This window comes from Numenius arquata, chromosome 11, assembly GCF_964106895.1.
Source record: "Numenius arquata chromosome 11, bNumArq3.hap1.1, whole genome shotgun sequence".
Classification (NCBI taxonomy): domain Eukaryota; kingdom Metazoa; phylum Chordata; class Aves; order Charadriiformes; family Scolopacidae; genus Numenius; species Numenius arquata.
This window is the reverse complement of record NC_133586.1, coordinates 25,905,242-25,921,493: the sequence shown is the minus strand read 5'-3', so window position 1 is coordinate 25,921,493 and position 16,252 is coordinate 25,905,242. Positions and strand designations below refer to the sequence as shown.

Below are 16,252 nucleotides of genomic sequence, written 5' to 3'. Positions count from 1 at the left end.
TGCATAAGACTGTGTGTGTTTGCTTGTGTGCATTTGCTTGTGTGCGTGTGTGCATCACATGCCGTATCTACCTATTGATCCAGCTCTGGAGTCCCCAGCACAGGAGAGACATGGATCTGTTGGAACAAGTCCAGAGGAGGCCACGAAGGTGCTTTGAGGGCTGGAGCCCCTCTGCTGTGAGGACAGGATGAGAGAGTTGGTGGGGTTCAGCCTGGAGAAGAGAAGACTTCGGGGAGACCTTAGAGCCCCTTCCAGTCCCTAAAGGGTCTCCAGGAAAGCTGGGGAGGGACTCTTGATCAGGAAGCGGAGCCATAGGATGAGGGGGAATGGTTTTAAACTGGAAGAAGGGAGACTGAGATGAAATCTCAGGAAGAACTTCTTAGCTGTGAGGGTGGTGAGACCCTGTCCCAGGTTGCCCAGAGGGAAGTCGTGTCTGCCACATCCCTGGAGGTGTTCAAGGCCAGGTTGGATGGGGCTTTGATCAACCTGGTCTGGTGGGAGGTGTCCCTGCCCAGGGCAGGGTGTGGGACTAGATGATCTTTAAGGTCCCTTCCAACCCAAACCATTCTATGATTCTATGATCTATGTGCTCAAGCACACACGTGTCTTTGTGTTCACCACCTCCTCACACCATGCCTTTGGAGCTGGTTCCACCACTGCAATTGCGGGGAAGTTCTGCTGAAGCCCTTGCGAGGGCTGGGGCCAGGCGTGGGAGCCGCGACAGCTGGAGCAACACGCTCCCGCACCGGAGATAAGTTCCTGCCACAAAGTTTTTCTTTCCCTGCTAATTTTCTGATTAGCCCCTGTCTGATGTGGCGGCGGCAGCGCTCCACGGAGCTTATTCAAAGGCGGCATAATCTTTCTAAGCAGCAAACAGGGGGCAGGAACGCCATTCAGCTCCCAGCAGACAGAGCCGCGCATCAGGAGGTAATAACTCTTCAGGGACTCGCAGCGGAGCGGTGACAAGCCGCCGGGAGGGCTGTGGAAATCCTTTCTGCGGATGAGCCGAGAGGATTCTCCTGCTATCCCCTAAAGCCTGCGTGTCACCTAGTCCAATAAAAGGCATTATCGGGAAGGTGGCATTTGTGTTCTTGGCATATCTCAGACCTCCAGCCCAGCGCTGGCTCTGCTGGCGCTGCATGAGAACAGGAGGCTTAGGGCATGGTGGGTGCTGGGGGCTGCCTGACAGTGTTGCTGCTGGGTGGGGGGGGCTGCCCCCTGCTCTCTGTGCCCTCCTCCCCCAACAGAGGAGGGGTTGGGTAGCACAGGGTGCCCTCTTTCCATTCTGTGCCTTCGCTGGCCTACAGCCACCCACCCTGCAGCACCCAGCCCTGTGCCCACAGGCTGGACATCTCCTGCCCTGGGGATGGCAGCAGCACCCAGAACCACATGGAGTCTCAGCACACCCACCCGCTCTCCCCTCTGCCTTCTAGGAGGTGCCAGGTGGGCGGCTGGGGAGTTTGGGGGGCTCAGAGCAGCTAGGTGGACCTGGCATCTCTGTTGTGTGTAGGTATCTCAACCCCATCCTGGTCCATCCCTCAGCCAAGGGTGAGACTGGGTCACCCTGGGGAGGTCCTGCCGGCCATGGGGGTGCCGGGCACCTGGTAACCCCAGCTCTGGCTCTGGGCACTGTCCCCAGGGCTGGGGAGAGAATCTGGAAGGGGGTACGCCAAGGCTGTGCTGAGAGTACCATGCCACAGAGAGAAGGATGGACCACATGGTGCAGGAGGTCACCTTGGGGTGGTCCGGGATGTCCCATGTCCCCTGGATGACCACAGGAGCTGTCAGCCTGTGGCATTACCTGCTGCAGCCACGCCCCACGTGGGGCAGGTACCAGGGCATGACAATCAAGTGGTGCCCAAGCCTGGAGGGGACACCAGCCCTAACCCCTGAGCTGGGGGCGGGGTCTTCCCTGCTGCCACCCACCCTGGCAGAGCCCCAAGGTAGGGGGGACCGGCTGTGCACAGTTTGGGCAGCGTGGGGGGGCACCCATTCCTGCCCCAACCGGCTAATTTACTGTGCAGCTGTGCACCGCACTAGCCAATAACTTTGAAATGATGTGGAGATTTGCAGCCAAACCCTCTCATAAAGAGATTTAGGAGGGTGACGAAGATAATTAAACATCCTTCCCCAAGTATTGACTTGCAGCTGAAAGGGGGAAAAATAACTACATTTTTCACAGTCCTTTTAAATCATCCTGATGCCCAGCTGGGGCACTTTCAAACAAGCCCTGGCCTGGCAGCTTTGGGGCTGGAGGCCCCACAGCCCTGTCTGCCAGGCTGGGAAAAGGGCATGGAGCAGATCCCGGGTTTGGGCAACCCGGGTTGGCAATGGGTACCACAGGGAGGGAGGGAGGGGTGCTCCAAGAAAAACAAGGCAGGGGTGACATGAGGCTGGCTGCCACCTGAGCAGCTCTGAGCAGAAGGGTTAAGCTGAAACGAGCAGCATAAGGTGGTGGGAGAGCTGGGGAAGGGGGTACACAAGGCCACTGTACAGGGATGGTGGCAGGAGGCAAGTGTGGAGCAAGATGCAACAAGGAGGGTGATGGAGGTGGGAGTGGGGGGCTTAATGTGAGGCCTTTGAGGAGCATCAAGATCATAGAAACATTGAATCATTGAATTGTCTGGATTGGAAGGGACCTCTCAGATCATCAAGTCCAACCATCAACCCAACACTGACAAAACCACCACTAACCTGTGTCCCTCAGCACCATGTCTGCCTGGCCTTTAAATATCTCCAGGGATATCTCCAGGTGACTCCACCACTTCCCTGGGAAGCCTCTTCCGAAGCTTGATAATCCTTTCAGTGTAAAATTTTTCCTAATATCCATCCTAAACCTTCCCTGGCGCAACTTGAGGCCGTTTCCTCTTGTCCCATCACCTGTTCCTTGTGAGAAGAGACCGACTCCCCCTGGCTACACTCTCCTTTCAGGGAGTTGTAGAGAGTGAGAAGGTCTCCCCTCAGCCTCCTTTTCTCCAGGTTGAACACCCCCAGCTCCCTCAGCCACTCCTCACAAGACTTGTGCTCCAGACCCCTCACCAGCTCCGTTGCCCTTCTCTGGACCCGCTCCAGCACCTCGATGTCTTTCCTGGAGTGAAAGGCCCAAAACTGGACACAGTTTTTCAGGTGGGGCCTCACCAGTGCTGAGTAGAGGGGGACGGTCACTTTCCCAGTCCTTCTGGCCACACTGATGCTGTTGGCCTCCTTGGCCACCTGGGCACACTGCTGGATCATATTCAGCCTCTGTTGATCAACACCCCCAATGCCTGCTGAAGCAGCTGCACGTCTGCACATGGATAGGGCATGTCTGCAACACTCTGTGTGTGCGTGCACATGTATGTGCATGGGGCTATGGGTGCCCAGGGCCCATGGACTGCCCCGCGTCCCCAGCGGGTGCACTGCCGAGCTGTGGGGTGTGTGTCTTACCAGCCTCATATGCTGCCATGTATGTGCTACTTGGCTGGGCACATGTGGGTGGCTGACATACATGTCCAGACATGTCATTGCTGTGTGATCTCTCTGTAAGTAATGGTTACCGTGCCACCAGTTGGGTGGAAGTGTCACAGGTACCTGCTGGATGTCCATGGGTGCAGCAGGATCCCGTGGGCACGTTCCTGCATCCACGCCTGTGCTTGCCCCAGGTGACTCTGTGTCACACGTGCTGTGGCCGGCTGTTTCTGTGCTGTGTGTCTCACAGAGGCATGTCACTGTGCTATGTCCTGTGGAGATGTGTGGGATGCACAGACCTGGAGGAGCATCTTGGGGCAGGACCCTGTTGTGGCACAACTCTGGTTGTAGGAGGACACTGAGGAGTGGCAGAGAGGTACGCAGGTACTCAGGAGATGTGTGGAGTTGCATCACCCAAGGGACCTTCTGACCCATCACCAATGGGACAGAACTTCTGTGGGACCTGCCCCCCGAGTCTCTGCACCCCAGGGAGCCCACCCCACAGACTGCCCTCTACTGGGTTTCTTGAGGGCGGAGTTGAGGCCAAAACTCATGGCGTGGATGAGTGGGGAACCCCCACCCCTCCAGGCCCCTCTTCACTGTGCCAGCCCCCAGGAATGTGCTCCCCACCACCCACCCATGCTCTGCCATCGGGGCCACCTGGTTTTACCAGCGTGGATGCTCTGAACCCCCTGCCCTGCCTTTGCCTGAGGGAGATGGTGCTGCCCTCAGCCCAACTCCCTGTTAAATGGTGCCAGAGATGACACCATGTCTCTACACCGGGAACAAGGAAGGGATCCAGAAGGGCTGGATACCCTGGATGTGCTGGGTCCCAGTCTCCAAGTGGGCCTGGGGGGATAAATTCCACACACACACCCCCACTTTTCCCTGACACCAGAAGCTCCCAAAGTGGCAGAAAAAGTTCTGTACTAAAGCATACAGAAGCTGGTGGCCTCCAGGTGTAGGGTGCCAATGATGTCCCTGCCCTGTCCCCCTCTCCAGGAGGTCTCGGGGGGGGGCTGAGAGGCTACTGTGAGTGGCTCAGCTGTTCAGACCCTGCCAAGAGCAGGAAGGATGCAATGGCAGCACAGGGGGAAGAGCAAAGTTTCTGGGGCTTCATTCCACCCTCAGCTTAATGGCAAAATTTTTGGGGAGACGGTGGGGGGTGGTCACCTCTCTGGGCTCCTTGGCACTGAGGAGCATGCCCCCAGCATATCCACTGACCTCTAACTGATGTGTAAATCACCCCAAACCTTTAGCTTTGAGCTGGCAAGACTGGGCTGTTCCGGGGGTGCCACAAAACAGCTCAGAGCAGCGGGGGACACCGACCACAAGGGTGGTGGGGTGAAGCCACTACCAATTCCACCCTGAGAGGGCATGCTGGGGAGCAGCCCGCACCCACCTGGCACTGGGGTGGGGGAACCAGAGCAGAAACAGGCCCAGCCATCACCGTGGACCATCAGCCGTGGACGTGCTGGTGGCATCGGCGTGGAGCAGGAGGGACACATCTCCTCTGCGGCTGGTGGCTGTCCCCTCCACGAGCATGACCCTGCTCCTCTCTCTGTCCCTCGCCTCGTCCCGTTCCCTGGCCTCTCCCTGATGCTGGTCATGTCCCTACCGCTGTTGTCCATGGAGCACGCCTGACACCCAGTGGGCGAGCACCAGACTGCACCGCAAGCCGGGCGAGCGGCACAGCCCGAAAAGGATCCCTGAGCACGGTGGCCGTCGCCCGGGGATGTCACCGATGTGGGGTACATTGTCCTCATGCATGGAGATGGCGTGGCACTGCCCGAGGGAGTTGCGGCTGGGTTTTAATTGGGTTGGTTTGGATGGGCACATGGTTGGGGGGGGTCCCTGCAGCCCTGATGCTCTGGGGTGTCTCCAGGACCCCAGGTGTCCCTGCAGACCCAGGACTCTGTGGTCTCACCAGAGTCCCTGTTTGTCCCTGGAGCAACCTTGGGGCTCTGGGCCCTCACGGGGCTCTGGGGTCTCACCAAGACCCTGAGGTCCCTGCAGCTCTGGGGCTTTTGGTGTCTCCCTGAGGCCCCAGGGGTTTCCGCAGCCCCAGGACTCTGGAGTGTCACGGTCCCCTGTGGGTCCCTCCAGCCCTGGGACTGTGGTGTAGTCTCTGAAGTCCTGGGACTCTGGGACGACACTTGGCATCCAGGGTTCCCTCCAGCTCTGGGGCTTTGGGTTCTCACTGGGGCTCTGGGGTCTCATCAGGGCCCCAGGGCTCCCCACAGCCCCCGGGCGCTGATGTCACCAGGACTCTGAGGTCTCCTAGGGGCCCCAGGGGTCTCTGCAGTGCCAGGGCTCTGGGGTAGGCCCTGAAGTCCTGGGACCACACTTGGCATCCAGGGGTCCCTACAGGCCTGGGGCTCTGGGATAGGCCCTGAAGTCCTGGGACCACACTTGGCATCCAGGGGTCCCTACAGGCCTGGGGCTCTGGGGTCTCTCGAGGGTCCCTGCAGCCCAACGGTGTTTCATGCTTGTCCCACTCCTGGGTCAGGATCTCACTTGTCCCTGGCTTTCCTGCTATTCACTGTGTCCCTCAGAAGGAAGGCAGCCTAACCAGAGCTGATGATTTCATGTCTTTCAGGGGTTTAACACCTTCCTACTCCCGTCCTCGAGGATCTTCACCCCCCCCAGCCTCATAATGCTGTGTGGTGGAATGTAACCCTTCCTAACTGCTCCAGTTGGGTTTCTCCAGGTCAGGAAACTCTCAGCCGATCCCCAGTTTTTCCTCCTCTCTTGCTCATGCCCCAGGAGATAAACCCTGGTTGAACAAGGATCTGAGGGGAGCTGCCGCTGTGATTCACATAAAGCCAAAGCACAAGCATTTTCTGTAGGAAAAACATTTTTCATTTCCATTTGCAAAGCCTTTCAAAGCCAATTCTCAGAGGAGCAGGAGTGGTCGATGCAGAGGGGATTGGATGCTCTTCTCCAGCTCTGGAGAGGCTGGAGCTCACCCTGCTGAGGCCCCTGAGCTTATTAACGGAGCTGTGAACACCCACACACAAAGCCCTGCAATCCCACTCCCAGCATTTAACTCCCACACCCTGGATCTGGAGTCTGTAAAGTCACTTGAATAGTTTAGAAATTTGACCTGGAGACTGAAAAGGGAAGGAAGAAGGGACCAGAAAGTCCTTGTTCGAACCAGCTGGGATGGGGGCTGGGTCTTCCTCGCTATACTCTCGCCAGGACCCCCTGCATGCCCTGGCCCCACGAGGCTCTGGAGAGGACCCTGCTCACAAAGTGTGTGGCCATGGGCAGGCAGGGGGGTTGCTACCCGCTCTAGGGTCCCCCGTGTCATAGAATCATAGAATTGTCTCAGTTGGAAGGGATCTTTAAGATCATCGAGTCCAACTATCAACCTAACACTGACAAAAACCATCACTAGACCATGTCCCTCAGCACCATGTCTGCCTGGCTCCGTTGCCCTTCTCTGGACATGATCCAGCACCTCAATGTCTTTCCTGTCATGAGGGGCCCAAAACTGGACACAGCACTTGAGGTGGGGCCTCACCAGTATCTAGTACAGGGGGATGATCACTGCCTGAGTCCTGCTGGCCACACTATTCCTGATAGAGGCCAGGATGTTGTTGGCGTCCTTGAGCACCTGGGCACACTGCTGGCTCACTTTCAGCTGCTGTCGACCAACATCCACAGGTCCTTTTCTGCCCAGCAGTTCCAGCCACTCTTCCGCAAGCCCGGCGGGTTTATGGGGTTGGTGCAACCAAAGTGCAGGACCTGACACTTGACCTAGTTGAACTTCACACCGTTGGCCTCGGCCCATCCATCCAGCCTCATTCCCACAAGTGTCATCCCCAACTGTTCATGCACAATGACAAAGCATGGTCAAGAGCAGGACCCTGCATACTCACAGCAGATGGATCCATCTCAGCAGTACCCTGGAAGAGCAGCCCAGAGACGGGAGAACAAGTGGAGGACAATCCTGTCACCTGATGCTGCATTTCTCACTTGGGAAGACACAGCATGGAGCACAGCTATACTGACAGCCCAAGGAGTGTAACTCCATGCCAGCCATGGGGCCACCATGAGCTGCCCAAGTCCCATGGTTAATGAAAGCTAGTATCCAACTAAACCAGGTATGCCAAGCCACCACCAGCAGCTGGATGCAGCAGGACAGTAGGGTTACACCACTAATCCCAGGGTGCAGGTTCAGCCAACCCCAGCAGCGGGGCCTGGAAGGCATCATGCCATGGGGACACACACAGATCCTATCCAGCTCCATGCTAACAGCTACTCCTGCAAAATGAGCCCATAAAGTCCATATTCCTCAGGCTCAGGTCTTGCTAGGGTGGCAGCTCTGATGCCTCCAGAGAAGCATCCCTTATTTCAGCACAGGAAAGACATGGACCTGTTGCACCTGTGTGTGTGTGTGCATTGCACGCTGTACCTACCTATTGCATCCAGCTTTCGAGTCCCCAGCACAGGAGAGACATGGACCTGTTGGAATGGGTCCAGAGGAGGCCACGAAGATGCTGTGAGGGCTGGAGCCCCTCTGCTGTGAGGACAGGATGAGAGAGTTGGTGGGGTTCAGCCTGGAGAAGAGAAGACTTCGGGGAGACCTTAGAGCCCCTTCCAGTCACTAAAGGGTCTCCAGGAAAGCTGGGGAGGGACTCTTGATCAGGAAGCGGAGCCATAGGATGAGGGGTAAGGGTTTTAAACTGAAAGAGGGGAGATTGAGATGAAATCTCAGGAAGAACTTCTTAGCTGTGAGGGTGGTGAGACCCTGTCCCAGGTTGCCCAGAGAAGCTGTGGCTGCCCCATCCCTGGAGGGGTTCAAGGCCAGGTTGGATGGGGCTTTGATCAACCTGGTGTGGTGGGAGGTGTCCCTGCCCATGGCAGCGGGGGTGGAACTTGATGATCTTTAAGGCCCCTTCCAACCTGAACCATTCTATGATTTCCTCTCTCCCCGCTGTTGAGTTCCTGCTGCTTCCTCTGTGGAGGATGGGAAGGATGGGGCTGTCATACCTTAGGGACACCCCACAAGATGGTGTCACATTGCTCCTGATATAGCCACAGCCTGGCTGGAAACTCAAGGCGACTCCAGCCATACGATGTTTGATATTCGATGCTCACAAAGAGAACTGAAACAAGATGTGACAGAGGCAAGGTTGCAGTAACACGTGGCTTTATATTTGCTACAGTTGCCTTCATCTATCTCCCTTGGGGCGCATAGGCTCCCAGAAGCATCACCCAGATCCAGACCTTGGGTCCAAAAGAGCCAAGGGCAGTGGTAAATGGAGTTGGTTTGAACTGTGAGTGCTTGCAAGAGCAAATAGGTCATGGAAACCTACCTCAGCTCAGCTGGTGGCTTGCAGTGGACAGGCGATGGTGACCAGCAAGCTTTTGGGTGGCTGCACTGTTGTTCAGGTTGAACAATGACCCCAAGGGCAGCTTCAGAAGAAAAGCACTTTCTGTTCAAGATTCCAGCCTGACCCACTGGGCAGAGAAATGCTCCCATCTCTCAGGTGCAGAGAAATATGTGGCCAGACAGGACTGGTTCCTGCTTCAGTGATGCTGGGCAGAGCCTCTGCTCCTTGCCATGCAGCTGGTCTGAGCTTGTCCATCCCCAGGACTGCCATGTTCTCCCTTCCTTCACTCCATGACACTCTTTGGAGTCACAAAACCCCCAGGCTCAGGTCCCATCTTCCCCCACGCACCCACATGTGGGCTCTCCAGGCCGTGTCTGGCTCTTGCAGGGACTGGGGTGACTGCACACACTTGCACGGGGACACACAAGTGTGCATATGCTCACACACAGGCTCCTGTGCACCCCAAGGGACACTACAGCAATGGCATTAGACAGCTCTAGACCATAAATTCGTCCTGCTTCACTTGCTCCCTGCTCCGCAGCCCCAAGGTCACCCCAAGGTCTTTCCTCTGCATTGTCCCCAGCTCAGGATCTGCCATTCCCTGCCCACTGCGGCAGCTCTTTAACCAAGCGTGGAGCTTGGCAGCTCTACTTCACCAGTAGACGGCCACGGCATCCAGAGCACAGCTCCATAACATGCCATGCTGCATGGAGGAGTGATTGCTCAGCCCACCATGCTGCGGCGTTGGCAGCTGCAGGCAGCCTTCCTCCCCAGGCAAGACTTCACAAGCGCTGCAGCTCTCCAACTTTCTCCCTGCTCTCCCTTCTATGAGTTTTTGCCCATGCCTTGATGCCCAGCTGGCAGCTGGTCTCAAGCGGGGTGCCCCAGAGTCAGTACTGGGGCCATGTTCCCCATTCTCATCAGAGGGTCGGATGAGAAGACAAGTGCACCCTTTCCTTGCAGGTGAGGCTAAACTAAGGGGAATGGGTGTGCAGGAAATGGCAGAGCCTCAGTTCAGGTAGACCCCAAGAAACTCAACATTCAGGTCAACAGAAAACTTGAGGACATCAGCAAGATGGGCCAGATAACCCCAGGTTTCACCCAGCCTGGGGACTGAGGGGGCTTAGCAGTGTCCCAGTGAAAAGGACCTGGGACAAGGTCCCAGACAAGGTCCTGGACAAGACGCTGAACAAATCATAGAATCATAGAATGGTTCAGGTTGGAAGGGGCCTTAAAGATCATCGAGTTCCACCCCTGCTGCCATGGACAGGGACACCTCCCACTAGACCAGGTTGCTCAAAGACCCACCCAGCCTGGTCTTGAACACCTCCAGGGTAAACAGCATCCTGGGCAACATGAGATGGAGTGTGGCCAGCAGCCTGAGAGAAGGGGTTGCACAGCACCAGGGAATCCCCAGTTGGATGCTGTGCCCAGACTGGGTACCCAAGTTCAGGGAGAGGTGGAGAACCTGGAGAGGGACCAGGAGATTCTGCTGGAACGGCTGGAGCCTGGGGCTGGATGGATTGCAGGGGTGGATTTGGATCTACCAGCATCATGCAGCTACCTGGAGGGCAGATGCAAAGATGACAGAGCCACACTGTCTCAGTAGGGCATGAGATGTAACAAAGGACAATGGACATTAATTGCAGCTTCAGGTTGGACAATAGGAATTCTTAATTTTTGTCTGTGGCAGTAGTGGGACATGCCACCAGGGAGGTGCTGCAAGTCCATCCTCCAAGACACAACTGGGTAAAGCTATGAATGACTTTACCCTGTGCTGGTGGTGTTTCTGCTCCAAGTGGGAGAATGGCCTAGAGACCCTCAGGGGTCCCTTCCCACCAGCATCACCAGGATCCTGCAAGCCCAGTGAGGGGTAACCTCCCCACCTGCAAATTCTTTCCCTTCCCCACGTGAGGAGCTCGCCCCACAGAACCAGGACACCTTGGCAACCAAGGTCCTGTGCACTGGACCATGGCCCAATCCCAGGCGTGTCAGGACCTGCGCTGGCCTGCATCCTGCCAATGCTGAAGCCCATGGCTTCCACCGTGCTGCCGGGAGTCCCGGCTGCTGGCTCCTGGCAGGTGATCAGCTGATCCCGTCGGCAAGCTGGTGCTGCAAAGTCAGGCACAGAGATTGTTAGTGGTGGCAGCAAGGGGACAGCAGGGCCGGCAGGAACGGGGGGCTCAGGGAGCCAGGGGCAGCTCTACCCTGAAAGCCGAGCCACCTGCGGGCTGCTACCTGCTGAATAATAGAGGAGCTGCCAGCCAGCAGGAGAGAAATGCGATCCTGGTTAGCCAGCTGGAGAAGACATCCGAGCTCCCAGCAGCCGCGATAGCAACTGCAGGGAAGGAGCCTTCCTCCCCGCTGCTCTGTGCGGCGCAACGTGGCAGGGGTGGCTGGAGGTCTCTGCCCATCCCAGTGTGCCTTGGGCAGCTGGTGGTCTGCTCTGGGGGCACAGGCTAGGGGCTGGGAGGATGATGTGATCTGCAGCAGGCACCCAGCAAGGCAGAGCTCAAGGGCAGAGCCAGGTTTCCTGGGAGGTGAGGCAGAAGGAGCCTGCCTGCCTGCAGCCGGTGCCTCCACCCTGGGTCTGGCAGCTCAGCCCCATGTCCAGAGGAGGGGAGATGGTTTATATCCCAGATGACTCCGACTTCAGCTCCTTCAGGGACCAGTGCGAGAGCCTGGAGGGCTGGCACTGTCGGTACAACAAGGCTGGCGTGACCGTGTGGAGTCAGGGCCAGGAGGAAAGCTGCACCGTGCAGAAAATCAAGGTAAGCAGACGCCGGCTGCAGGACCCCTAGCCCTTCCCTCCCCCAGCTGTCCCCAGGGGACCCTGGTGTGCTGACCTATCCTGGGAGTGCACAGAACACTGGTCCAGCCTGCCTGGGGATGTTTCTGCCCCAAATGCTGGGGCTCCTAGGGTTGGTTCCCCAGAGGTGGTTCCCCAGCTGGCAAGCTGCTCTGCAGGCTCGCATTGCCTGCCCCGTGGCTTTAGCCTCCTGACCTGCCAGGGTGCCCGCCTCAGTGTCCTGCCATGCATGTACGCATGTGGGCTCACATTGCGGCTGCCCTTGAGCCAGACACAGGCAGGAAAGACCCTGGGATCAATTACGTTGTGGAGATGGCCTCACCGGGAGCCCCTGGGTATGAGACAGGCTGGCCCGGTGCCTCCCTGGTGCCTCTCACCCCGGTCACACCATCCTGAGCCTGGGGCACATGGCCTCCCATCCTGTGCTGGATGAGCATCCCAGAGAGTTTAAGACACTCCCCCCCTGCCCTCCACCATATGCTGTCTCGAGTGGTTTGTTGCTTGCCAGGGGGCCAGATCTGGGATGATGGAGAGGTTCAACCATCCCCCAGGTTGTTACACTTCGTTGCTCATCTATGTGGCACCAGTGGCACTGCCAGGTGACTCATCAAGAGTGGTTACAGGATGTTGGGTGCAAGGAGAGTGTGAGCCTCATTATGGAGCTCTGTGTGGGATCATCCAGTCAATGCTTGGCTCCATGGCTGGTGTCACTGGCAGGGCTTTGGCTTTTCTGACCACCGAGGATCAGGACTGCTGGGCAGGGATGGGATCCACCTAAGAAAGTAGGGCCAGAGCATCTTGCCTACAGGACAGCCATCCTTTCATCCAGGACTAGTGTCAGGGAAAGGTTACTGCGACCTAAAGAGCAGGGAAGGCAGGGGGAGGTGGTGATGAGGAGGCGATTGGGGTACCAAACACCGGAGGAGGCTGTTGCACCGCTCTCCTGAACAGGGAGCAACCAGCAGACCGTCTTGCATGCCTGCACACCAGGAGACACAAGGAGGAGCTGGGCACACAATGATTGCAATGCTGCCATGGATGTAGGCCCTTCAGGGCCAAGGAGAAGTAGCACTCTCTGCAGAGGTGCAGCTGCAATAGATGCCACCATGAGCCAGGGAAGAGCTTCTGGGCTAGGATCAGGGAGCACTTAAGCCAGCTGGGCTTGCACAAGTCCATGGGACCAGGAAGGATGTACCAGGGGGTGCTGAGGGGTATGGCCCTCATCTTTCTGAAAAGTCCTGGTGACTGCAGGAGATCCCTGATACGTAGGGAGAGACAAACATCCCATCCATCTTCCAGAAGTGTAAGAAGGATACTCCAGGGCATTATAGGCTGCTGTGTCACCTCCATTCCTGGGAAGGTGATGGAGAACATCCTCCTGGAAGCTGTGTCCTGAAGGACAAGGGCAGTGGTAACAGCAGCAGGGACCTCCCAAGGGCAAATCATGCTTGACTGGCCTGATTGCCTCCTGCAATGAGAGGACAGGCTGTGTGGGTATGGGGAGAACAGTGAAAGCACTGTACCTTGACTTTATTAAAGCCTTTGACAGGGTTTCCCATAGTGTCCTTGTCGCCACATTCGTGAGATCTGGACTGGAGAAGTGGATGATGAGGTGAGTGGAAAACCAGCTCACCACCAGACTCATGGCATGGTGGTCAGCAGTGCAGAGTCCAGATGGTGGCCAGTTGATGGGTCCCACCCTGTTACTGGGATGATGGGATCAAGTACCCTCTCAGCAGGCAGCACTGTGGAGAGCATTTGAAGTGCCGAGGACAAGCATGCTGTTCGGCATGACCTGGACAGGCTGGAGAGATGGGCTGGCAGGAACCTCACGAAGTCCAGCCAAGTTCAAACAAGCACTACCCAGCATGAGGGATGCAGTTATATCCCCCTTTGCCACAAACCAAGCCCCATAGAGAGTGAACCCCAGGCAGGTTCAGGGGGGTCTGAGCACCGTCGCCCAGCCTGACTCATTGCAAGTAATACCTCCTTGGTACGTTTTTTCCCTGCTCTGGAGAGGACCTGGGCATGGTGCAGGGGTTAGCATTCCCCAGGGACCCTTCCCAAAACATGGGATGGAGGATCCCACCCAGTCTTTGCAGGAGATCTGAGCTGCACAGGCCAGGGTTGGGGGTCAGAAGAGCCCCAGTCTTTCCATTAATGCAGGTATAACCTGGAGAGTCCCTGAGCAGTTGGAGCTCTAGATTTTTTTCCACCCGAATTCACTGTGGACGGTGTGGTTCAGGGCTCTGTGCTTTCACTGTCCCAGTTGACCACCTGGTGTGGCTGTTGCACAGCCTCTATCCATCCATGGCTGGAGAGGGGTGGTGGACAGGTTTTAGTGGAGGATTTGGGGACTGCAAGGCTACGATGGTCCCGCTGTGATGACTAGAGCTTCCAGGAGCCCAGGAGGACTATGAGCTCCACTTCCAGCTGGAGGCAGCAGCACCTCCAGAGCCAGCAGGGAGGGGGTGGCTGGAGAGGAGAAGCAGGAGGAGGGGGGCTGGATGCTCCCACACTCTCCTCCACAGTGGCCCGGGGAGTGCAGCACATCTCCAAGCCTGTCCTGGGCATGAATCCAGCACGCCAGGCAGAAACCATCACCCAGGCCATCAGGGAAAGCTTGCCTGAGATTGATGGGACCTGCCATGTTCAGAGGGTTATCTCCGATTACACGGCACTGCTGAGCACCTCATCAAAGATGCAAGGCCTCTAATGAGGAGGATATGACATCTCCTTCCTCCTGGCATTGAGAGGAGCAGGGCGGTTGGCTTCATCAATAATGCATTTGCCGGTGCGGTCGGGCAGCTCCATGGCTCCAGTTACAGCCAGGGCCCCACCAGCCATCCCGGACTGGACCCCATGCCCAAGAGTATTGTGCCAGGGCAGGAACATCCCTTTGCCCTGCAGAAACATTAGGTGAGGGGGCAGGGATGGGCTCAGGGTACCCCAGCACCAGATCCTGGACCACCAGGTGCCTCCATTTGAGGGCAGAGGGTCCTTCTACCCCCACTGGCCCCCTGGTGCATGCTGGCAGTGGGGCCGGTGGCTCTGCCTGTCCTGTCCTGAAGGACATACAGACCATCTTCTATGGCACACATGCACGTGGCTTTATAGCAGCACAGGGCCACACCACCACACACAGGAACAGCCTAAAGCCCTCATCCCCCAGGAGGCACTGCACCGAGCTCTGGGGGTGGGTGCTGCCCTCCTGCCTGATTGCCCATGTCCCCACAGACTCGTATGTCCTGCAAGGACGTCCCTGCTGAGACGCTCTATGATGTGCTGCATGACACCCGCTACCGCAAGAAATGGGACTCGAACATGATCGAGACTTATGATATTGGGCGCCTGACCGTCAATGCTGATGTGGGATACTACTCCTGTGAGCAGCCCCCAACCTCTGGGGAACCCCAGGACCCCCCTCCCAGATTCCACAGCCCCGTGCATGGGTGTGGGGCCATGGGGACAATAGGTTGGGGTGTAATAAGGTCTGTCCACAGGGAAATGCCCAAGCCCCCTGAAGAACCGGGATTTTGTCACCTTGCGCTCCTGGCTGCCCCTGGGCAATGACTACATGATCATCAACTACAGCGTCAAGCACCCGGTGAGCCCCCAACTAGCCACAGATCTGTCAGGCATGCTGGCCCCATGGGCCCCAAAGGCCAGCAGGCACACGTAGGGCTGGGCAGCAGCTCAGACAGGCTCTGAGGTGCATGACATCTCTCTGCAGAAATACCCACCCCGGAAGGATTTTGTGAGGGCCGTGTCTCTGCAGACAGGTTACTTGATCAAGGCGAACGGTGATGATGCCTGCATCCTCTATTATCTCACCCAGGTGGACCCTCGTGGTGAGTAACAGCAGGAGGGGAGGGTACAGCATGCCTCCTCAGGGATGGGTCCCGTTGTACCTCCAGAGCTGACCCACCATGGCTCTCCATCACCTGGAGAGTGATGGGAAGTGGTGACAACCCAGGGAAGAAGGATGTCCCCTCCCAGGGCACAGTGCCGTCAGCCATGGGGGGGATCACTCTGGCACAGAGTGCTACAGGCTCATGGTGCCCCCGCTGGGGCTGGCTCAGATTGGCTGAGTGACGGGGCTTTGGGCTTTTGCAGGGTCGCTGCCAAAGTGGGTGGTGAACCGCGTCTCCCAGTTTGTGGCACCGAAGGTAAGCAGGGTGCATGGCCAGTGGTGGGATGCATGGGCACGAGGATGAGCTGTCCCCTAGGAAGGGGGAGGATGGGTGCTGGGTGACCCAGTGCTTGCAGAGCATGCACCAGGCATGCTGATGGGACTGTGTGGTCTGAGCCAGACCTCTATCCCCTCCCAGCACCCCCAAAAAGCAACCAATGGGGGAGCTGGGAGCTATGCCCAAAGGGTGGCTCCATCCCCACTGGGGACTTGGGGCACCGTGACGAGCTGGATCCACTCTGCCCACAGGCGATGAAGAAGATCTACAAGGCTGGGCTGAAGTACCCAGAGTGGAAACGCAAACATGACCCCGGATACAAGCCCTGGATGTACCCGGAGCAGAACACGTTGCCCAGCGTCAGCCTGGCCGAGCTCTCGGTGCAACATGCCGACTCGCTGGAGAACATCGATGAGACGGGGCTGACTGAGGACCACCTGAGCACCAGTGACCACGAGGCCTGA

The 16,252-nt window shown here is 57.5% G+C and overlaps 1 protein-coding gene across 1 annotated transcript; it reads left to right on the top strand.

Moving 5' to 3' along the window:
- The first annotated feature begins 11,395 nt into the window (after nt 1-11,395).
- LOC141470203 (START domain-containing protein 10-like) lies at nt 11,396-16,252 on the top strand. Its single transcript, XM_074156131.1, has 6 exons — nt 11,396-11,560; nt 14,836-14,983; nt 15,102-15,205; nt 15,332-15,449; nt 15,715-15,767; nt 16,040-16,252. Exons 1-6 carry the CDS (start codon nt 11,396-11,398, stop codon nt 16,250-16,252), a joined length of 801 nt encoding a protein of 266 aa, XP_074012232.1.